The following is a 23,627-nucleotide window of genomic DNA, read 5'->3' on the forward strand; positions in this document are numbered from 1 at the left end:
GGCTGGCATGCATTCTAGGGGCCCCACTGATTGAGCAGGGATGGGACCTATTCTCTGGCCACTATCCTTGTTTGAAACTATGGGTCCATTGACAGGGGGAATAGATCCACAAATATAATAATATTTTTAATTTTAATGCAATGTGCTAAAAATTGACTTTGGCCCCTGCATGCCAAGTTGTGTATGGTACTGGCCTGCTAGGGCATATGAGTTGTGCAGCCCTGATCTAAATAGAAGCTGCCTGCGCCCTGAGGTCACCTGCGGAGGCCTTCCTGCAGATCTCCATGCCATCTGAACTAAGTAAGGCGGTCTGGGTGGTGCGTGGGGAAAAGCGCCTTCCACCACGTGGTGGCTTTGGAATGCTCTCCCAGGGAGGCTTGCCTGGCACCTGCTCGGATCTCTTTTCGGCACCAGGTGCAGTGCAACTCACCTATTTTACAAGAAGCTTTCACTATAACCCTTCAGATACATTTATTAAGCAATGACCTCTTTTGTGACATTGTGGAACCCCCCCCAAAAAAAGAGAAAGTAAAGTGTATCGTATTTTCAGTACTGTCATTGCATTCTGTTCATGTTCATGTTTGTTTTACTGACACACACATTATTTAAAAATAAATACAAATGAATAAATCCTTGCTGCCGGCCAGAGTTTGTTGAGATCCAGGTAGGAGCCACTGTCTCCATCATCTGCTTAACAGACTATGTCACGTCCTCTGCTCTTCTTCATGCCTAGGCTAGGCCAGCCGATTCGAGTCCGTTTCACGGAGCCTGATGGGACTGTCCTTTCTGAGCAACCTGTGCAGAAGGGCGCCTCCCCCCAGGACCAGATGGTGAGTGGACCATGGCACCGTCATCACCTTCCTCCCTTTCCCACATGACTTCTAGCTTCCTGCATAACTGGAGCAGTATGTCATGGAGCCCTGAGGGAGATGCAGCCACACAGCACATCTGTACGACGGCTGGTGATGTTGTGGGAAGAACAGCTGCATGGGATAGCAGCATCCCTGTCTCAAAGTGACCAGCCAAGTGTGCTGCCATCACACTTAACCTGCACCCAACTCTGCTTGAAGTGGAACATAGGCAACTGCCATATTCTGAGTCAAACCATTGGACCATCTTGCTCAGTACTGTCTACACAGACTGGCAGCGGCTTTTCCAAGGTTGCAGGCAGGAGTCTCTCTCAGCCCTATCTTGGAGATGATGCCAGGCAGGGAACTTGGAACCTTCTGCATGGTGCTCTTCCCAAAGCAGCTCCATCCTCTAAGGCAGGGATCCTCAACGTTGGGCCCCCAGATGTTAGTGGACTTCAACTCCCATAATCCCAAGCCCCAGTGGCCTTTGGTTGGGGATTATGGGAGTTGTCCAATAACATCTGGGGGCCCAATGCTGAGGATCCCTGCTCTAAGGGGAATATCTTACAGTGCTCACATATGTAGTAGCCCATTCAAATGCAAACCAGGGCAGACCCTGCTTAGCAAAGGGGAGATTCTGTCCTTGCCACCGCAAGACCCTTGAGGGAGGTAAGCTGCTCTTGTGGTAGCAAGCATGACTTGTCCCCTTAGCTAAGCAGGGTCCGCCCTGGTTGCATATGAAAGGTAGACTACATGTAAGCACTGCAAGATATTCCTCTTAGGGGATGGAGCTGCTCTGGGAAGAGCATCTAGGTTCTTAGTTCCCTCCCTGTCATCTTCAAGAGAGGGCTGAGAGAGACACCTGTCTGCAACCTTGGAGAAGCTGCTGCCCGTCTGTGTAGACAATACTGAGCTAGATAGACCAATGGTCTGACTCAGTATATGGCAGCTTCCTATGATTCCTATGACCAGCTCTTGTGCATGGGCCAATGTGCAAATCACATGGGTACCCTGGATGCACATCCACTCCTGTGCACCAATTGACTCATTACTTGGCCTGCTCCTTCCTGACCCTCTCTCTGGCTACCATCTCTATAGATCTGTGGTATGTGGCGAAACGTACAAAAGTCCTCCATCCGGCTACTGAAGATGGATCAGCTGCGTGTGTCCCTAGTCACCAAGTCCCACCCTGCGGGTGAGGTCAGAGGCAAAATCATCAAGCACCGGGCCCTCTTTGCAGGTAACATGGCTTGCCAGCGTCTTCTCCCTGAGCCCCATGTCAGTATTCATAGGAAGCTGCCATATACCGAGTCAGACCATTGGTCCATCTAGCGCAGTATTGTCTACCCAGACTGGCAGCGGCTTCTCCAAGGTAGGAGTCTCTCTCAGCCCTATCTTGGAGATGCTGCCAGGGAGGGAACCTGGAACCTAGGTGCTCTTCCCAGAGCGGCTCCATCTCCTAAGGGGACTATCTTGGAACATTATTCATGCAAGCATGTAAGTGCTCTTCCCAGAGTGGCCCCATCCCTCAGAGGAATATCTTACAGCACTCATATGTAGTTTCCCATTCAAATGCAAACCAGGGTGGACACTGCTTAGCAAAGGGGGCAATGAACCTTCCGGAACTTTAAGATTCACTTTCTCAAGCCCTGCCCTCTGGCCTGTCACTACTCCCTACTTGGTTGGTGATGACTGGAGACAGGGCATTTTTGTGATGGTGCCAGGATTGTGGGATATCCTCCCTGGAGAGATCTGCCAGGCACCGTCCCTGGCCTCATTCAGGAGGGCTGCAAAGTCCTGGCTCTTCTGTCAGGCTTTTAGTTGTTTCTGCTTAGTGACTGTTTTTCAGCATTGACTTGGCTCTTGCGTACTCTGTGGTTTTAGTGAGTTTTTTAAAAAAATAATTGTTCATTTCTTACATAATGGTGCATTTGACTTTTTTGTGAGCTGCTTCGCAGGATTAAACCCCCCCTTTTTTTGAACAAATAATATTTTCATTACCAGTACCCCAACTATGGGTCCTTCCAGGCAGCAATAAAACTGAGTCATGTGAGAAGTTTGTGCCCAAGTCCTACGTGAGAGCTGACTCCACCTCCACACATGTCTACGAACAACTTCAGCTCTCCAGCTCTTGTTGGGCTCCCATAATCCCTGACCGTTGGCCATTGTGGCTGAGGATGATGGGAGTTGTAGTCCAACAACGGCGGGCAGGCTGAAATTGTGCAGCCTTGCTTCGTTGTGTCACCTGGGTGGGGATTGGCCCTTGCGGTCAGGTGACTAGCTGCCGAAGCAGGCTGGTACTGCAGCCTAGAGGGCGCCCTTGAACGACAGAGCTCAGTCAGCCAGGGTTGCCATTGGAAGAGAGTACTGGTGGCACTTGGGGCCAAGGAGTGGCAGATCCTCCGCCAGTCCCTTCCATTCTGGCCAGCACCGGCTACTCGTCCACACCGGCTGCTGGCACCGTTGTGATGTGCTTTTGCTCTTTCCTCCGCTGCAGAAACATTCAGTTCCATCCTGACATCAGTGGACCCGGCCCACGTTGGCATGGGGGGCATCGCTATGCTCACCCTGAGTGACACGGAGAACAACCTGCATTTTGTCCTGGTGACCAAGGGGCTGCTTGAGTCAGCAGGCAAGAGCGGGAGCAAGAACCAGAACCTCTGCTGTTTCGGAGGGGCGGGAGAAACGAAGCGCTGCGCCAGCCACCGCATCTTAGCAGTGCTGTTCTTGCAGGGAAGGGGTCTTGGGTGGGATTGAATTCTCAAGAGCTGGGTTGTGGGTCTGGGCCACCACTGCATATGTGCTGTTTTAAGCAGGCGGGCAGCATCCTTCAGGGTGCCGGCCACCGTTGTTCCCCCGATGGGAAAGCCAGTTTGGGGAGGGGCAAGGAAGGAGGGCCATACTGGCGCGCAAGTAACGGTTAGCATGATGGCGGCGTAGCTATAATGGGTGGCTAGGACTGCACTTCAGTGGCACAGAGAGCAGGTACTGTTACGTGTCTTCTCTCTTCCTTCCCCAGGATCCCCCTGGATTCCCCTGAGAGTGCAAATCCTGCACCAGGAGACGGTCTTGAGGGAAGTCCTAGCCAATGTCACCCAGCAGGTAGGCTGTCGTCTTTTAATGCAGTGCTTCGCGATGCGAAGCATCATGCTGGGATCCTGCTGGGAGAGGAGAGATGGTCTGGTGGTAGCAAGCATGACTAGGGTCTGCCCTGGTTGCATCTGAAAGGGAGACTAGAAGTGTGAGCACTGTAAGATAGTCCACTCAGGGGATGGAGCCACTCTGGGAAGAGCATCTAGGTTCCAAGTTCCCTCTGTGGCAGCATCTCCAAGATAGGGCTGAGAGAGATTCCTGCCTGCAACCTTGGAGAAGCCACTGCCAGCCTATGAAGACAATACTGAGCTAGATAGTATTGTCCTTATGCCTCTTTACTGCTGCTCCACCCTTCTTGTCTCTCATTATGCCATCCCAGGACCCCGACTTTGCAGAGGTGCTGACTGGACTCTCAAGCCAAGAGATGTTGTGGCTCGCACAGGGGCATCTGAGGATCACTGCCGAGGTGGAGGACGGATCCCGGCACCAGATTGCTGGCCGCATCACCATCAGGAGAAGCTGTGACAGTGAGTCACAGGCAGGGGGAAAGTCCTTGAGGCTTAGCATCCCAGCCCATAGAAACCCTATGAGCATTTATTTTATTTTTATTTTTTGGAGAGCTAGTCTTGTGGTAGGAAGCATGAATTGTCCCCTTAGCTAAGCAGGGTATGCCCTGGATTGCATTTGAATGGGATACTACACATGAGCACTAAGATATTCCTTTGTGGGGTTGGGGCTGCTCTGGGAAGGGCACCTGCTTGTTTGCCTGCAGAAGGTTCCAAGTCCCCTCCCTGGCAGCATCTCCAAGATAGGGCTGAGAGAGATTCCTGCCTACAGCCTTGGAGAAGCCACTGCCAGACTGTGTAGACAATACTGTGCTAGATGGACCTATGGTCTGCCTCAGTATATGGCAGCTTCCTTTGTTCCTATGACATGGAAGAAGGGTCGCCACTTTTTAAATGTCAGGGCTCCTGTGCTTTTGGCAGCTGCATAGCAACCCCAAACTAAGGAGGAGAGCTGGTCTTGTGGTAGCAAGCATGACATGTCCCCTTAGCTAAGCAAGGTCCGCCCTGGTTACATATGAATGGGAGACTTGATGTGTGAGCACTGCAAGATATTCTCCTCAGGGGATGGCCAAGTTCCCTCCCTGGCAACTTCCTATGTTCCTATGAACAAGTAAGGCTTCCTGTACCTGAAAGCTATGAGAGAACCTGAAGCTATGAGGACCTGAAGAGTGTGGCAAGAGAGGGGTCATAGCTTAGTGGCTGAGCACAGGCTTTGTCTACAGAAGGTCCCAGGTTCAGTTTCTGGTGCCTCCTGTTTAAAACAAACCAGGGGGCAGGCAGTGAAAGATCCCTCTGCCTGAGACCTCCTGGAGAGGTGCGGCAGCCTAATAATATTGGGCTAGCCCAGGGTTTCTCAAGGAGGTCCCCAGATTTTATTTATTTTAGGCACATTTCTATACAACCCCATATACAAATCTCTAGGTGGTTTACAATCTAAAACACAACAATTAAAACATTAACACAATTAAAACAATTTAAGATATAGATAAAAACTCTAAAACTTAAAACTGTAAAACTATAAGGAGCCAGCATGGTGTAATGGTTAGAGTGCTGGACTAGGACCGGGGAGACCCGAGTTCAAATCCCCATTCAGCCATGAGACTTGCTGGGTGACTCTGGGCCAGTCACTTTTTTCTCAGCCTAACCTACTTCACAGGGTTGTGAGGAGAAACTTAAGTATGTAGTACACCACTCTGGGCTCCTTGGGGGAAGAGCGGGATAGAAATGTATAAATAAATAAATAAATAAATAGCTTGATTAAACATATGTAGATTATGTATGTATGTATGTAAATAAATATAAAATCTCTATAAAAATAACTATGTAAAATCTCAGGGCTGTTTGCAATCTAAACAAACAACAGGTAAAACCCCAAAATCATATAAAACAGATTAAAATTAATGCAAATAAAACCTTAAAACATTAAAACATCATATATGAAAATGTATATTTTCGTATATACATTTGATGAAATAGGTGTGTGTCATTTATTTATTTTACAAATCGTGTTGGACCAAAGCTCTCATCGTCCCCTGCCATAGTGACCTTTGACTAGGGATGATTAGAGCTGTAATCTCATTCATTTGATTTCTATACCGCCCATCCAAAAATGGCTCAGGGTGGTTTACACAGAGAAATGAATGAATGAATGAGTGAATAAATAAATGAGATGGCTCTCTGTCCCCAAAGGGCTCACAATCTAAAAAGAAGCACAAGATAGACACCAGCAACAGTCACTGGAGGACCTGTGCTGGGGGTGGACAGAGCCAGTTACTCTCCCCCTGCTAAATAAAGAGAATCACCACGTTAAAAGATGCCTCTTTGCCAAGTTAGCAGGGGTGCTAACAACTGAGGTTCCAAGGGTTGAGAACCCCTGGATTAGAGGGTACCGAAAGTCTGATTCAGTACAATGCAGCTTCACTGAGTGGGAGAAAAAAATTCTCCATCTCTCAAAATAGCAGAACTGTGCATCACCCAGGTAAGTTGATAATAGGTTAGGATGGACAAAAGGAAGTACTTATTCACTCCATACATAATTAACTTGTGGAATGATGGCCATCAGCTCTTATGGGCTTCAAAAAGGGTTAGACAACATAGGGAACAGGCTGATCAGTAGTTATTATCCATAATAACTTAACAGAACTTTCATGAACAGAAGGAATATACCTCTGAATATCAGCTTCTGGGTCCACACAGTAGGAAGTGGCCACCATCTCTATGCCCTGCTCATGAGCTTTCCAGAGACGTTTCTAAGACAGCTGTCAGAAACAGAATGCTTGACTACATGGACTTTGACCTAATCCAGCAAGACAAGTGCTATGTCATGAACACTTCACCTTTTGAACTTCTGCCTGTCCTACAGCTGTTCATGTTGTCTGAACATTGTCCTGCATTTGTTTGTTTGTTTGTTTGTTTGTTTGTTTGTTTGTTTGTTTGTTTAACATATTTTTATACAGCCCCAAACTTATGTCTCTGGGCGGTTTACAACAAAACAAAACAAATGACAACAGAAAAGTTAAAAGATTAGTGAAAACAAAATAAATGGCAACAGAGAAAGTCAAAACATTACAACAATTTAAAATGTTAAAACAATATTTTAAAACAGTGTTAAAACAATGAAAACAGTATTTAATTAAAAGCCTGAGTGAACAGATGTGTCTTTAAAGACTTTTAAAAAGTTGTCAGAGATGGGGAGGCTCTGATTTCAGCAGGGAGCACATTCCAAAGCTTCAGGGCAGCAGTGAATATATGAATTCAGTCCCTGCCACCCGTAAACACCCCTTTTCTTTGTTGTGCCCAGCCATCCAGAGTGTGCTGTGTGGAGGAGACGCCCTGATACCCACCCAGACAGGAGCTGTGGGTTCTGCCAAGCTCACGCTGCACATGAATGGGACTTTAGAGTATCAGGTAGGAAGGGGTTTCTGGGGCTGTGTGACAGAGTGGAGTGGGGTGGAGAAAATGGCCCCAGATCAGCTGAGAGGCCCTACCTATGAGACCATGCCGCCATCTTGGTTCTTACTTCATGCAGAGCCTGATCTTGTCAGATATAATACATGGTTTCTGGCCTTACTGAGTCACATGTGAGGTGTCTCCCAGAATTCCCTGTGATGATGCAAGGCCTCTTTGACGTTCTCTTGGTTCACACATCCCTCTGTCTTCTGTCTCTGCCTTCCCTATGGACAGGCGAGCTCCCCTCACTTGCAGGCTCACATAGGGTTGGTTCTGAAATATGTTAAGCTACTTCCCCCAACATTGGAAAATAACTTGGCTTATTTCCTAATTCTGGGGTTCCCAACTTTGCCTTTCCATATGTTGTTGGACTACAACTCCCATATCCCATGGGCCACTGTGGCTGGGGATGGTCTGGAGAGGCCCTAGGTTAGGAAGCCCTGTCCTAGACAATCCTGATTTGTGAGCCTCATCCTCTCTTCCCTTTCCCTTTCATCCCACTCACCAAACTGGCATGGTAGGGACAGTCCATTGGCCATAACAAGAGGAGAGAGGTTAGGGAGGCTGCTAGTAGCCAACTAACTCCTGCTTAACTGAGCAAAGAGGCACCTTTCAAAGTGGTGATTGTCTTATATTTAGTAGGGGAAGATCAACTGGTCCTATCTAACCCGAGCACAGCATCCCTCCAGTGACTGTTGTTAGGATCTATCTTATGTTTCTTTTTAGATTGTGAGCCCTTTGGGGTAGGGTTGCCATATTCTGGCTTTGCAAATCCGGGTGCCTAATTTGCATATTATGTAAATTGGCTTGAAAATAATTTTTGAGCAGAATAGTGACTGCACGTTTTGCTCCATAACTCCGCTTCTACAAGGGCTAATGCTTAGCTTTAAAAAAAAGAAAAAGAAAGCTGAAATCTGGGCAGATCTGGGTGAGCTTAAAATCTGAGTGAAACCCAGAATTTCGGGGGGCATGGCAACTCTACTTTGGGGACAGAGAGACATTTCTATTTATTATTCATTTTCTATGTAAACCTCTTTGGAAACCTCTGTCAAAAGGAGGATAAATTGTAGTAGTCACCCTGGGGAAAGAGAGTTTCCCCAAGAACTTGTAACAGAAGAACTGTAATACTCACCTTGTACTTCAAGCAAACATCGCGACCTCCTGAAACTCTTATTTCTGAGTGCAGAAATATGAGTCACCTGCGTCACAGACTTCCCCTAGTCCTGTTTCTCTCACTCCCAGACAGCAATGGGATCCTCTTAGACTTTTGAAAATATTCCGTGTCATTGTGACTCAGATCCTCATGTCTTCTGGGAAATGCTCACCTCTTCACAGGTCCAAGTGGCAGGAACAGGAAGTGAGGTGATTGGTGTCACGCTGGAGACCAAACCCCGCAGAAGAAATAGGCGCAACATCTTATACGACATGACGCACAGCTACAGGGATGGAATGGTGAGTGTCAGGTGAATGGCTGCGGAGGCTCTGGAAGACCTGAGGATTGGTGAAACCCCAGCGGGGCACACTTCTCTCTCTAACGTTGGTCATTATCAGTGACTTCAAACATGGGAGGTCATATGTGCAAATAGCGAACTCAGGTGGGTGTGTGGCTGTCAGTTTGGAAGCGAAATGGGACCATGGTTTCTTCATAACTAAAGAGTCGCCCAAGTATGCAAATGTATATAACTTTGTGAATTAAACAAAAAAATTGTGTGCGTTTGTGTGTGCGTGTGTGTGGAAATGGGCCTGTGAACTTCCAAGACCTGTATGAGCTTTTCAGTACCTTACGGACTGTAAACGACATAGAGCAGCAGTTGAAAGTGAGGCATAAAATGTTGAAAGCATCTGCAGAAAGAAAGAGAAATGGATGGTAGGAAGAGTGCAGGAATTGGCCTGCCCAGGCCTCTGACAATGTAGTAAATATGGTGGGGAAGGGGATATTTGGATGGGAGGGGGAAATTTGTGCTGTGTGGTTAAAGAACTCCCTTGCCTGTGCTATGTAGGGCTGTTTCAGGGGCAGGGGGAGACACACACTTTTTTAGCCTATTTTCCTAGAGGAAAGTAAACTTAAACTCAGCAGTGTGTGTGTGTGTGTGTGTGTACGTGCGTGTCTCTACTATCAACTTCACAATGCATGGACGAATATGAATCAAATTGGGTACAGTTAGGGACACTTCAATGGCATAGTTTGTCGTCCATCCCAATTCAAGATGGTGGGCGCATAAACATTTGAGGCACAAGTGTGCTAACTTGTGGACCATCTAACCGACTTGAACCAAATTTGGTACAGTTGTAGTGAGTTACACATAGGGACACCTCAATAGCATAGTTTGTAATGATGTCATCCACCCCCGTTCAAGATAGTGGGCACATAAACATTTGAGGCACATGTGGGCCAACTTGTGGACTGCCTAACCGATTTGAACCAAATCTGGAACAGCTGTAAGGACACATAGGGACACCTCAATGTTGTAGTTTGTGATTATGTCATCCACTCCATTCAAGTTGGCAGACACATGAATCTTTGAGGTGTAACTGGGCTAACTTATGAACTGCCTAACTAATTTGAACCAAATTTGCTACAGCTGTCGGGACACATAGAGATGGCTCAAGGGCATAGTTTGTAATGATGTCATCCACCCATTTTCAAGATGGTGGATATGTGAGGCACAAGTGGGCTAACTTGTGGACTGCCTAATCAATTTAGACCAAATTTGGTTCAGTTGTAGTGAGACACCTCAACAGCATCATTTATGATGATGTCATCCACCCCAATTCAAGATGGCGGACGTGTGAACATTTAAGGCTGAAGTGGGCTAACTTGTGAGGATGGTAATTATCAATTAAGATTATAGGCCTAGTTAATATCATCACTGAGGGAGGGTAGGATGCCTCCTTGTTTGAAGGAGACTATGATTAGACCATTTATTAAGAAGCCTTCCCTAGATCCCTCAGTGATGGATAGTTATAAGCCGGTCTCCAGTCTCCCATGGTTGGGCAAGGTGGTAGAGAGAGTGGTGGCTAACCAGCTCCAGGCAGTTTTAGAGAAAACTGGTTATCTAGACCAATTTCAAACTGGCTTTAGAGCAGACTATGGGGTTGAGATGGCCTTGGTCAGCCTGATGGATGACCTTTACCAGGTAATTGACAAAGGGAGGATGACTCTGCTGGTTCTTTTGGATCTCTCAGTGGTGTTCAATACCATCGACCATGGTATCCTTCTGGATAACCTTGGGGTGTTAGGGATAGGAGGCACTGCTTTTGCAGTGGTCTCTCGGGCAGATGGCAGATGCAGCTTGGTGACAGTAGCTCTTCAAAATGGGAGTTATTATATGGAGTCCCTCAGGGCTCCATTTGATCAGCAATGCTTTTTAACATCTACATGAAATAGCTGGGTAAGGTCATCAGGAAATTTGGTGCAGGATGTTATCAGTATGTTGATGACACCCAAATATATTTATCATCATCATCATCATCATTATCATCATCAGGAAATGGCATTCGTTCCCTAAATGCTTGCCTACAGGCAGTAATGGGCTGGATGAGGGACATCAAATTGAAGCTGAATCCAAGCAAGATGGAGGTGCTTATTGTGGGGCATCAGAATTAAAGGGATCAGTTAGATCTTCCTGTGCTGGTTGGGGTTACACTCCCACAGAAGGAACAGGTACACAGCTTGGGAATGCTCTTGGATCCAGGCCTCACCCTGGTATCCCAGGTGGATGCTATGGCCAGGAACGCTTTCCATCAACTTCGATTGATTCAACAGCTGTGTCCATTCCTTGAAGAGAACAATCTCAAAACAGTGGTGCATCAGCTGGTAACCTCCATGCTCGACTACTGCAGTGTACTCTATGTGAGGCTGCCTTTGTATATAGTTCAGAAACTTCAGTTAGTTCAAAATGCGGCAGCCAGACTGGTCTCTGTGGTAATCCGGAGAGGCCATATTATGCCTGTTCTCCAGTAGTTGCATTGGCTGCCAATATGTTTCCAGGCAAAATACAAAGTGCTGGTTATCACCTTTAAAGCCCTAAATGGCTTAGGTCTGGGTGGCCTTAGAGAGTGCCTTCTTTGGTATGATCCCCATCGCACCTTGAGGTTATCTTGAGAGGTCTGTCTCCAGTTACCACCAAGTCTGGTGGTGACTCGGAACCAGGCCTTCTCTGTAGCTGCTCTAGGTCTGTGGAATGCACTCCCAGCAGATATTCATAGTTTGGGCTCATTGCTGTCCTTTAAGAGAGCCCTCAAGACTTATTTGTTTGGCCTGGTCTTCCAAGATTTTTAAATTGTTTTTACAGATTTTAATTGGTTTTAAATGGCTCTGAGCTGTTTTAAATTTCTTTTTAATATTATTTTAACCTGTTTGTTTTAAGTGGTGTTTGTTCTTCTATTTCACTTGTGCACCACCCAGAGCCTTTGGATGGGGCGGTATAGAAATCAATCAATCAATCAATCAATCATTCACTCAAATAGTGAAAGGAAAGTAGGCAGATTAGTTCTTACCAGAACAATTTGTTCTCTTCCTACTCTCTGGACACCCCTCCCTGCCACCACGGCTTTATAGCAGTAAAATGCTTAGTTAGTGATTGGCAGTGAGCTCCAGACCTGACTCTGCTGCTATATGGTACAGGACAGGAGGGGAAGACCTCAGGGAAGTGAGAAAGGGGAAAGGTGTCCTTTTCCTCTCCACACGCCCCTTCTACACACACGGCACTTCCAAAACTCAGTCACCCCACCCCATGTGAGGTCCGAACAGGACTACAAGGGTATCTGGAGGACTGAGCTCTTTTCTTGGGAGTCCTTCTCTTTGAAGCTTAGAATTTTGTTGCAGGTCCCACATGCCAACAAATGAATACATTCAGACAGGGGCAATCTGCCAAATCCTGTGTAAAGGTTTTGTTTTATCTTCACCTGTGCATAACCATCCTGTGGGTTCCTCTTCCCTCTCCGTCCCTGCCTCTTCAGGTCACTGGGATCTGGGAGGAAGCAAATGGGCGGGATGCCCACATGCTGCTGCAGAACGAGCTCTTCCTAAATGTGGCCACCAGGGATTTTGAAGAGGGGGAGCTGCGTGGGCAGATCAGCACCCTGCTGTACAGTGGACTCCTGGCACGAGACCGAGGTACTGTGGTGCAGAGGGTGTTAGGAGCAGAGCCGTCCGGCAGGAGACCACCCAGCAGTGTCTGGCTTGGAGGGGAGCCATTCACACCCAGTCTGTTGAGCTCTGGGGTCAGGCAGATGGAAGCAGACAGTGGTCTGTGGTGCGGCTGAGAGCAGGCAAGGGGCGGCAGGGGCCAAAGGGTGCAGCAGGGACATTTATTTGTTGTTGCATTTCTATCCCTTGAGCACTGTGAGGTTTCTCCAGAGCCCCCTCTTTCATTAGTCCCTTCTTGCCTCTGTTTCTTGTCTTCTCTGCTAACTGGGCAAAGAGGCGCCTTTTTAACATGGTGATTCTCTTTATTTAGCAGGGGGAGAGTAACTGACCCTATCCACCCCCAGCACAGCATCCCTCCAGTGGCTGTTGCTGGTTTCTATCTTATGTTTCTTTTTAGATTGTGAGCCCTTCAGGGACAGGGATCCATCTTATTTATTTATTTGTTGTTTCTCTTTTGTAAACCGCTTTGGAATTTTTTTTTTGAAAAGAGGTATATTAATATTTGTTGTTGTTATTGTTCTCTGTCCTTTTCCTCAAGCCTCCTCCATCAACTACCCTCCCGGTATGTTCCCTGGTATGCTTCTCATTCCCTGGGCTGCTTTGAACTTCAGCCACATTGACCTTGGATTCTCTGCCTTTTAGTTCCCCTGTTTCCTGGTTCCTTTCCTCACAAAGCTACCCTTGTCCCTAGAACATGTAACCCTCAGCCAAACTGACAGTTTCCCCCTATTCCCACACAGAATGGGCTGCGAAGATTCTGACAGCCCTATTCTCTGAGCAGGTGTAGTCTTCATGGGACATTCCACACTATCACACCTGCTCAGCCAGTCCAGGCCAGAGGATTCACCACTATAAGCCCAATGCAATGGCAATTGATCTGCCAAATGGAATATTTTATGGCCTTGGTTTAAAAACAAATGAAAACAAACCTAAAAAATTAAGAAAGACATAAAAGACATTCTTTAATTGAGAACTTTATAATAGAAATTCACAATAGGACTAGGAGAACAGGCATTATTTGAGTTTCTGTGAGCAATTCAAGTCAGGTGAACATACACACTCAGTGTCCCTAACCAGACCTTCTTCAGAGATAGCCACTAGGGAGAGTGTCTTTTTGGTGGTGGCCCCCTATATGTGGAATAGCCTCCCCAGCAAGGCTTTCCTGGCACCATCACTTTATTCTTTTAGACACCCAGTGAAGACTTTTCTGTTTCCACAGGCCTTTTAAAAATGTTTAAGAATATTTTCATATTTCTTCATAGCTTTCTTTTGCATTAATGGGCTTTTAATTGTATCGTTTATTCCATTGTTGATTTAGTGCTTTGCTTTGTGAGCTGCTCAGAGAACCATTGTCATGGGGTGACCAACAAATAAAGTTGTTGTTGTTGTTATTATTACACCCCTCCTCATTGATTTCAGCGGTGGACCTGATTTACATGCCCTAGGGCAGGGGTTCCCACCCTTGAGTCCCCAGATGTTGTTGGACTCTCACCTTCCCCAGTCATACTGGCCATTGTGGCTGGAGATGATGGGAATTGTGCGGCCATGGGGATCCAAAGTTGAGGCCAAGGGGGGACCCAAGGTTGTTTGATTGGTGGAGTCGCACAGCAAGCCGGGGGCCGGACTACCCAGGGAGGTAGGTTCGAACGGGAGGTAGGTTCGAACGGGAGGTAGGTTCAGCGGGAGGTCCCAAGGTCGTTTGACACTCAGGCACTGGGGACCCAAGGTTGAGGATGCCCAGCAGTGCAAGGGCTGACCTTGTCACTCTGTCGCTCACGCTCAGGTCTGCTCCGGCAGCTGAGCTGTGGAGAGTGTAGTCAGTGGCTTGGGGGTCCCTGCGTGTCTGTGACCTCTGACCTTTGTGCTGCAGAGCTGCCTCTCCCCCTGGCTGGCCAGTTCATCTCCCCTCCTGTCCGCACCGGTTCTGCTGGGCACGCCTGGGTATCCTTGGACGATCATTGCCACCTGCACTACGAGATCGTGGTCGCTGGCCTCGGCAGAGCAGACGACGGCACCGTCAGTGCTCACTTGCATGGCTTTGCTGAGCTAGGCGAGCTCCAGGAGAGGAGCAGCCGGGAGCACAAGCGGTTGCTCCGGGGCTTCTATGGCACCGAGGTGAGCAGGGAGCCCTGAGGGTGCACATTAGGCATGGCAGCTTTTCGTTGAAAGTGCCTCTTTACAGAGCACGTGCTTATGGAACTCCTTACCACAAGGTATGGTGACAGCCACTAGCTTACATGATTTGAAAAGGGAATTAGACAAATGCATGCAGGAAAGGCCTGTCGTGATGGCAATGTAGAACCTCCTTGTTCAGAAGCAGTATACCTCTGAATGTCAGTTTCTGGATGCAGTTAGAGGAGGCATGGGTGGGTCTTCCCGCACTTTCCTGAAGTGGTTCCTTCATTTTGCCTGCATGTGCACACCCATGTACGTTCACTTGCAAGGGCGGATTAGGGGAAAGCGGGCAGGGCTGGACCCTCCCCGGGAGTGGCATGTAGAAGTCAAAACATGAGATCAGCCTGTGACACTGAGTGGCTGCAGAGTACAGGACAAAAGGGTGCAGTAGATGCTAGCTTGGACCTGTGAAAGAAAGAAAGAAAGAAAGAAAGAAAGAAAGAAAGAAAGAAAGAAAGAAAGAAAGATCTGTTAATAAATACTTAGCCAATGGTGGCTAAACACAGAAGCTTCGTGTCCAGAGGTAGGCACTACACTTCTCAGTACTAGATGCTGGAGTCAAGCAAGCTGTCCTCAGCACACTCCACACGTGAGCTTTCCAGGGGCATGTGGCGGTTAGAAACAGTGTGCTGGGTTTGATGGATCTGATTCAAGCAATGCTACGTTTTAAAAAAAAAAATGTTTTAACCTTACCAGGCTAACCACTGCCTTCCATATAATACCTTGTTTTGCTTTTGAAAATCTGCATCTGCAGAAACGTTCTCTGTAACAAAACGTTTGCCCTTTTCAGTGTTTCTGAAAGTTGGCTAAGAAAAGCTCAAGCCTTGCTTGCAGCATATTTCAGTCAAGCGAAGTGGCATGAAATGCCTAGTTTCAAGGCTGGCTCTTCTAGAGCTGGAGTTCCCAACCTCAGGTCCCCAGATGTGGCTGGACTCCGACTCCCATCATCCTCTCCAGCCATTGTGGATGTGGATGATGGGAATTATAGTCCAAACACGTCTGGGGACCCACGGCTGGGAACTCCAGCTCTAGACTAACCAGTACCTCTGTGAAAGCTGAAATTGCCCCCCGCACAAACACACACTGTGAAATATACCAGCATTATTGATTTTAGCCCCAAGTGGATGAACCCCTGTACAGCATCTCCAAGCAACCTGGCACCCCAACACAGCACCCCTGAAGTGTGACGCCCTGTTCAGTCACAGAAATTGCACGTCAATAAAGCTGGTCCTGCCTGGTTTACTTGTGAGCACACATTTGGGGAGAGGGAGGGAGGGAGAATGGTCCTGTGAATGGATTTGGATTTTAGGCCTGTGGATGCCTGGCCTGTCTGATGCCTTTTCCTGTGCCTCGCAGGCCCAAGGAGTCGTGAAGGACCTGGACAGGGACATGCTCTACCACCTGGCTCAGGGAACAGCCTTTTTGCAAGTCAGCACTAAAGCCAACCCTCGAGGGGAGTTGCGAGGAAAGGTAGGTGCTGCTCCTATATCAACAGGGTCTTCCTCATTCTTGGAGCAACAATGAAGGGAAACCTCTGATATGGTGCTGAAGTTGCCTAAGCCATAGGGCACAGGCTCTTCCACGGTGTTCAGGATCATAATACCTGGGCTCACGCAGGCCTTTGAGCATGTGAAGAGTGCTTTCTCCTCCCTGTTGAGCGGCAGTCATGAACAGCCTCTGAACCATTGTCAATTAGCGAGGGAGGGTTGAAGGACATCCCTTCAAGGCCGACCTGAGCAGTGTTCTTTCTCATTCTTTTCGTGTGTGTGGGATGAGTTTTGTTCTGGGTGGCCGTATGAAGGCAGTGGGTGCACATGTGCATTTAGAATGGGGCTTTCCTGATTCAACCTGAGCGGGATCTAAAACGAACTGAGCGGACATCCAAAAACTTGTGAGTGCGTGCACATGCGCACACTTTAGAGGGAACCCGCCCCCTTCCAGGCTGCAATATGAGATAATAATACGGGCCCACCTTGCAGGCTTTTTGCAAATAAGGCAGAGTTGGTTTGTGTGAAGCAAGCTATATAGGCACTATATAAATGGCAGCAGAGCATCGGGGGCTGGTTTTTCCTCACATGCTAACGTAGGCTCATTGCTGCTGACAATTCATGTGGTTTGCTCTAACCATAGGCCGTTGGCAATCCCGCATAAAGATTTTATGTAAATAATGTGTGTGACACACGCAGTGACTGTCAACATGCATTTGTAGCAGCTGACAATCTAAGATATATCTTCCAGATGACAGAACTTGGAGGTGCTCCAGTGAATATTGCAAAGCACCTATGTTTGATTGACAGCATGCACCTGCATTGTGTCTGCCAAGCATGGAGATGTATATTGACTTTTGTGCCTCCACAAAATTATTATTTTTGGGGTAGAAAAGCAGTTATCATATACTGCTTTTCAACTGAGAAAAATTCAAAACGGTTTACACAACAAAGAATGAGAAAATGGTCCTCTGTCCCAAAGAAGCTCACACTCTAAAAAGAAGAAAAAGGAGGAACCGGCCACTGGGAAGGATGCTATGCTGAACTGAAATGCTCAAGATAAGAGAGCCACCACTTTAAAAGGTGCCCCTTGGCATAGTTAGCAGTGGCTAGACCTTCTCCTGGAATCGTCAGTATTTGCATGTGAATATTGACATTGACCGAATTTGGGATACGCGCTGTGGTTGCCAGCGAAAATCAGAAATTTAGGTCTCACAACTGGCAGAAAAAGCATTCCGTACACTCTGCCATAGGAGTACAACATCTTTTGAAAAGCTGCCAGCAACAGAGGGATTCAAATGGCTCCAGGCCATGCTTTGTGCTGGAAAGCAACGTCTGGGTCAAATCCTTCACTACCCACTCCCCTTGCTGGGCAAGGTCCAGAAGTCTTGACCCAGCCCCATCACTCACCTGCTCTCAGGCTCCGGCCACGGAAGATGAGATTAACACCATATCCGTGAATGTGGGCATTTCCATGATTGAGAGACTGGCACGCCCCAGCCTCCTCCTCATAGAAATGCCTGCATTTCCTTTTGCTAGATCAACATTCTCCTGTGTTGCATTACCCAGCCCTGTTGCTCTGATTTGCTCTGGCCCCCAGAGCTGTCTCCACAACTCTTGCTCGTGGAGACCCTGGCTCAGCCTGGGATAGATTTTGCCTTTGCAAATACTTCCAAATTAGTCTTAAACGTTGTTGCAGATGAAGTTCGTTGGCAGCCTAAAGCACTGCAAAACCCCTCTGAGACATTTCTTGAGTTTTATCAAAACTCTTTTTTGTTTCAAAAAATGAAATTTGTTTTGCCTGAACAGGAGCCTCCAAATTGACCTTTAATTTCCCTGTGGGCCAAATCTGGTGACATCTCTAGCTGCCAACATAGAGTAGTGGTTGCTTTTCTGAATCATTTTTCGAGGTGTCTAGGCTTTTCACACATGTCGGGGAGCAGATAATCTCATTTTTGAAAAGTTGTAGGGGCTGGGTGCGGCAGAGTTGACTGATCCAATTTTAAAAATTGGCACCATCAGATTTTTTTCTTATCTTGGCATTTAAACTGGAATGCCATAAATAATGTAAAAAGTCTTCTGCTTGATGTGACCCACAGAGGTAAAGCTGAGAGTGAATGGTAGTTCTCACTGTGATGGATTGTTCAATATCTCCTCCCAAGGGCATTTTGGGCAGGTTTCAAAACTCAGGGCTGTAAAAGGCCTTCTAAATTGACAGTGACTGAGATCAGCGAGAGAGGGGGAGCTTCCCAAATTATCACATGTTCCTGCACTGGGGTGGGGGTGGGGGGTCAAAGCTTGGCTAGTTGCCAGATACTGCTGCTTGCCAGTATCTTAAATTCTACATTTAACCTAAGGATTTTGCATTCTTAGCAGCCTCTAGCTATAGCTTTGCTCTCCCCTTCCCTTTTTTTCTTTCTTCTTCTTCTGGAGAGGAACTTGCTGCTTTTAACATCAGCACAATAGACAGGCTTTCAGTGCAAATTTTCTTGGCATGGAGATGAAATGATGGGGAAAGCTGCATTCACTGAAACAATTAGTGATCCAGGAAAAGCATGGGTTTTCCATGCACCCCACTAGCTGGATGCTGTACCTGATGGAGAAAATGGGTTTTTTTGGCCATTTACTTATGGAATTTCTTTCCCAGTCCTCTGGTAAAAACTTCTCCGGGTGTCTCACAAGATTGATAATAGGCATAAAGCAGTAGCAGGGAAAAGAACAATGTTTTCCCAGTCTCTTATTTTTAAAACACTGTATAAAAACTCAGCATTAAAAAGGCCTGGGAAAATAAAAACGTTTTCACCTAGTGCCATAAGGACGTCAGGCTTGGTGTCAACCCCAAGGAGAGGATGGAGTCAGACAGAGATATGGGTCCCGATCACCATTCACCTCCTTTATAGCAGGAGAGGGGGCGTGCCTTCATCTCTTGCCTGTGGGCTTCCCAGAGGCGTCTGATGGGCGACCGCGGAAATAGGATGCTGGACCAGATAGGCCTCAGGCCCGATCCATCCTAAAGAACAGCTATTCAACCTAAAGTCATGGATGATCATGTAAACAGTTCGACTCAACCTAGTTTACATTTGCTGCATACCTGCGATCTTCAGGCTAAGATGAGCCAAGGCAAGCTGGGCAATTTAATCAGTGTTGGATTTGCTGGGGAGTATGTCTGACATTTCCATTGTGCTCAAACCAGCTATACCTCTGGGGCAGCCCAACTCTTTGTCCTCCAAGCTGCAAAGTATGTCTTGGCCCAGTGAGAGCTGCAGCCCCCTGCCAGGCATTTCTCAGTGCTAGCTTCTCTGACGGCAACATTTCTAGCGGGGTTGTTTGCAGAGAGAGACTCTTATCTGCCTTGTGGCTCGTCTGGGCTCGAGCCAACATCACCAGTGATTTCCCAGAAGCTGTATCTGGGTGGGAGGCCTCCAGCTGCCTTGGCATTCGTCCATCGCCTGCACGTCTCCCTCCGGCTGCTCCTGAGGCACGTCGGTGCTTGCTCTCAGGTGGAAAGGAACTCAGTGCCACCTGTCCTGGGAGGGTTTGCAAGACACATGGTGCCCATGGATACGAGGCAGGTGGGCTGGCCTTGGACGAAGGGCCTCTTCAGGGGCAAAAGCAAAGGTTGCAATGCAGAGGCACTCCAAAAGGACCTTAAGGGTGCATGGAGGTGTTCTTGCAACCAGGAGTTCAGGGTGCATTTTCTCCCATGGAGTGAACCTGACTTCCTTCCTGCCTTCGCAGTGTGAATGGCAGACATACTAATTAGCGAACTGAACATTTTATTCAGTCATCTGTCTTGCCTTGGCTCATGCTTCAGACCAGTTGTCTGTCTTTTTTAATTTTATATTTTTAATGCTCTGGGTAAAATTGTCCTTGAACTGAACAGACTGCCCATGCTTTAAATATTGACCAACTGCTTCAGAGAGAGAGGGTTAACTTGGCCTTGGACATCACAGGGTCTAGCCAATCAGCTCTGTGCATGGCCCCTTTGACTGCTGCTAACTGGAATAAGTTTCCCTTTAGTTTAATCCCGCAGGGAAGCTTGTACATCTGGCCCAAACAGGGTTGTCCCTATGATCGGAAGAACTAGGGTAAGAGAACCCCCCCCCACACCCTAATTTGGGAACTGTGCATGCTCCCGATATTTGTGTGTTAGATAAAAGCAAGGCTCTTACCGCGTGATCCCTTCCCTTCTGTGTGCCATGACCCAGATTCAGGACACATCCACCCCTCCCTTGAAAGATGAATTGGGCAGTTCCGGGGATGAGACAGGATGGGAATACCCTACATCCCAGATCCTGGTAGACTTCATGCCTCCAGAGTCTTCTGTAGGAGGAGAACTGGGGGAACTGGAGCCAGTAGCCCCAACACGACTCGAAGACACGACGCTGCCTTCATCCTCCGACCCATAGCAGTCCCTTGAGAATTTGCCAGCCCAAGCAGAGGTCCTCCAGCATGGTCAGAGGCAGAGCTTAGAAATCAGCCAAGGCTGCTTTTAATAACAGAACCTTTTCCAGGGAAGGGAAGGGGTCAGTCCACTCTGCCTGGACAGCAGCAGTAAAACCAACAGTCAGCTCCAAGCATCTGCTGGAGCAACATCCATCTCATGCCTGTTGTACCCAGCTCTCTTGATCGCCTGCTCAGAGCTGTCCATGGTCCTGACCCCATTTTCCTTTTGACACTCTCTCTGTTTCCCTCCTGGATCCCTGCCTTGGCAGAAGCCTCAGCTCCACTTGGAACAGGATTCTGTGTTCTTTGCTTCTGCATGCTTACTTTAGTGCAACAACGTGGGATGGAGCCACTGGGGAGTGACTGCCACATGACTCCTTCAGTGTGACTTTCAGGCCTACAGTTTGATCTGGTTTGAGAGTTGGATTTGGACTGTGGAGACCCGAGTTCAAATCCTCACCGAGGGCCAGATTTGATGTGGTGTGAGAGCTCTGTAAAACCCCCACTGTCTTTTTCTTTTCAACCTAGGGCAGGGGGTGATTTAGATCAGGGCAGCAGAGCGGTGGAGGGGCTCAACTTTCCCCCACCTTGCCTACCAATTACCCAACTTAAATTCTCCCTCCCAGAAACTGCTCTTAGATGTGGAGAGGAGTTTCCTCATCTGTGGCTAATAACAGCTTCAGGCAGGACCAAAGTGTGGGGGAAAGGGTTAGACACACAACCGCACCCTCCATGCTGTGGCCCCAGTCCAAATCACCAAGCCACGTACATACTCCTGTGTGTCTTATGGAAAACAGAAACAGTGTCAGGTTTTCCAGTTGCAGGCTTCCCAGATCATATCTGGTGTGGCCCTCGGCCATAATGCTCAGCTGGGTGACCCGCCCTTGGCCATTAGCCTAAGCCATAACCTGCCTCACCGTGTTGTTGTGAGAGTAAGATTGCGGCGGGGGGGGGAGGCGGGGGGGGGGGCAAAGGCAAAAGAGAGCCATAGCTGCTGCCTTGAGCACCATAGTGGACGGCATTAAAAAGAAAAACAAAGAAAGAAACCACCAATCAATCAATCAATCAATCAATAGTATCTGCTTCTTCAAGACAAAAGTGGTCTGGGCTGAGGGAAAGAGAGAAAAGCTGCTGGGAGGACCCAGCTGGGGGAAGTGGAGCAAGACGGGGTGCCATTTTTTGGCCCATTTGGATCTGTGCTTTGAGACAGCCCCATGTTCCGCTCCTTCCTTCCTTCCCTCCCGCCTGCATTTTTATACCCCACTTGCATTCTGACTGGCCCATTAGGAACATAGCAAGCTGCCGTATACTGAGCCAGACCCTTGGTCTATCTAGCTCAGTATCATCTTCACAGACTGGCAGCAGCTTCTCCAAGGTTGCAGGCAGGAATCTCTCTCAGCCCTATCTTGGAGATGCTGCCAGGGAGGGGACTTGGAACCTTCTGCTTTTCCCAGAGTGGCTCCATCCCTGAAGGGGAGTGTCTTACAGTGCTCAGGCATGTGGTCTTGTATTCAAATGCAAATCAGGGCAAACCCTGCTTAGCAAAGGAGGCAGTTCATGCTTGCTAGCATAAGACCGTAGCCACCTAATGGCGCAGCGGGAAAATGACTTAACAAGCCAGAGGTTGCCGGTTTAAATCCATGCTGGTACCTATACTGTGCAGCAGCGGCAAAGGAAGATGCTGAAAGGCATCATCTCATGCTGTGCGGGAGGAGGCAATGGTCAACCCCTCCTGTATTCTACCAAAGACAACCACAGGGCTCTGTGGGCGCCAGGAGTCGACACCGACTCATAGCACACTTTACCTTCTGCCACAAGGCCAGCAGATCTCCGGCACGTGTTTTTGGTTCTTCTGCTCCCAACTGGCAAATGCCACCCCATCCCGCCACACATCACTTCTCGCGCCCTGTGTTCCTTTAGGTGCACATTCCCAACCACTGTGAGGCCGGGGGCATCCGCATGGCCCCCAAGTATCTGGAGGAGGAGCTCCCAGGGGAGCCCAGCCCAAATGACCCTGAAGAGCTGAAGAAAGACCCCCACTCCTGCTTTTTCGAAGGACAGCACCGCCCTCACGGCTCCCGCTGGGCCCCAGACTACGACAGGAAGTGTTCCGTCTGCAGCTGCCAGGTGGGTGGAAAGAAGGCAGGGGGATGTTGCCGGAAGCGCAGGCCAGACAAGTCGCTCCGTGCACCATTTGGCCCTGCAAGGTTGGGCTTTTTAGGCACCTGTGGAGGGACCTGATCGGGACTTGGGACCACAGTAGGCTCAAAAATCTCCCACGCTGTGGGGGAGTGGGATTTATATCCCCTACTCACACCACAGTCCAGATTGGGATTGTAGCCCCACATGGCTGCTTTTTTTGCAAAAACTCAGAGGGCCAAACCATGATGACTTTAAAGTTACCTTTAGTGTCGATCTCTGAAGACGCTCGTCTCTTTAACCAGGCCTTTTAACTTTTGTAATTTTAAATATTGTGAATTGATTTTGTTTCAAGCAGCTTTTTGGTGCCTTCATTGATTTTAATGTTTTATTTATTTGTATTGAGTTTTTATAGTTGTGAACCACCCCGAGACTTTGGTTTCGGGCGGTATATAAATGCATTAAATAAATAAATAATAAATAAAATCGTGTGGCCCTGAGATCCTTTTCAGTGGAAATGCCAGGGCCTGAACCTGGAACATTAAGCCAATGAAGGCTTTATGCTTTCATTTTCTGAGAATTAATTCTCCTCTTGCTGCCTTTCCCCGCCCCCATTCTGCTCCACAGAAGCGCACGGTCATCTGTGATCCTGTCCTCTGTCAGCCCCTGAACTGCTCCCAGCTGGTACACCTGGAAGACAGGTGTTGTCCCGTGTGTGAAGGTAACATGGGGGGGCGGTGTTTGGAGGGCACACCTATCACTAGTTTAT

General features: G+C 48.1%; 1 protein-coding gene across 3 annotated transcripts in view; it reads left to right on the forward strand.

The window, feature by feature from the left end:
• Positions 1 to 23,627, forward strand: part of CHRD (chordin) — a 64,131-nt gene that overhangs the window by 29,816 nt on the left and 10,688 nt on the right. For 2 of the 3 annotated variants that reach the window (XM_053304374.1, XM_053304376.1), the window contains 12 exons: positions 734 to 830; positions 1,950 to 2,091; positions 3,349 to 3,483; positions 3,871 to 3,953; positions 4,324 to 4,471; positions 7,311 to 7,417; positions 8,795 to 8,911; positions 12,422 to 12,578; positions 14,482 to 14,726; positions 16,143 to 16,256; positions 22,640 to 22,846; positions 23,486 to 23,579. In XM_053304374.1, the coding sequence (XP_053160349.1) occupies positions 734 to 830; positions 1,950 to 2,091; positions 3,349 to 3,483; positions 3,871 to 3,953; positions 4,324 to 4,471; positions 7,311 to 7,417; positions 8,795 to 8,911; positions 12,422 to 12,578; positions 14,482 to 14,726; positions 16,143 to 16,256; positions 22,640 to 22,846; positions 23,486 to 23,579 (1,646 nt within the window). The remainder of the gene's footprint in view (positions 1 to 733; positions 831 to 1,949; positions 2,092 to 3,348; positions 3,484 to 3,870; positions 3,954 to 4,323; positions 4,472 to 7,310; positions 7,418 to 8,794; positions 8,912 to 12,421; positions 12,579 to 14,481; positions 14,727 to 16,142; positions 16,257 to 22,639; positions 22,847 to 23,485; positions 23,580 to 23,627) is intronic. The other variant, XM_053304375.1, reaches the window with a different exon arrangement.

The sequence above is a fragment of the Hemicordylus capensis genome, chromosome 3, assembly GCF_027244095.1.
Source record: "Hemicordylus capensis ecotype Gifberg chromosome 3, rHemCap1.1.pri, whole genome shotgun sequence".
NCBI classification, from domain to species: domain Eukaryota; kingdom Metazoa; phylum Chordata; class Lepidosauria; order Squamata; family Cordylidae; genus Hemicordylus; species Hemicordylus capensis.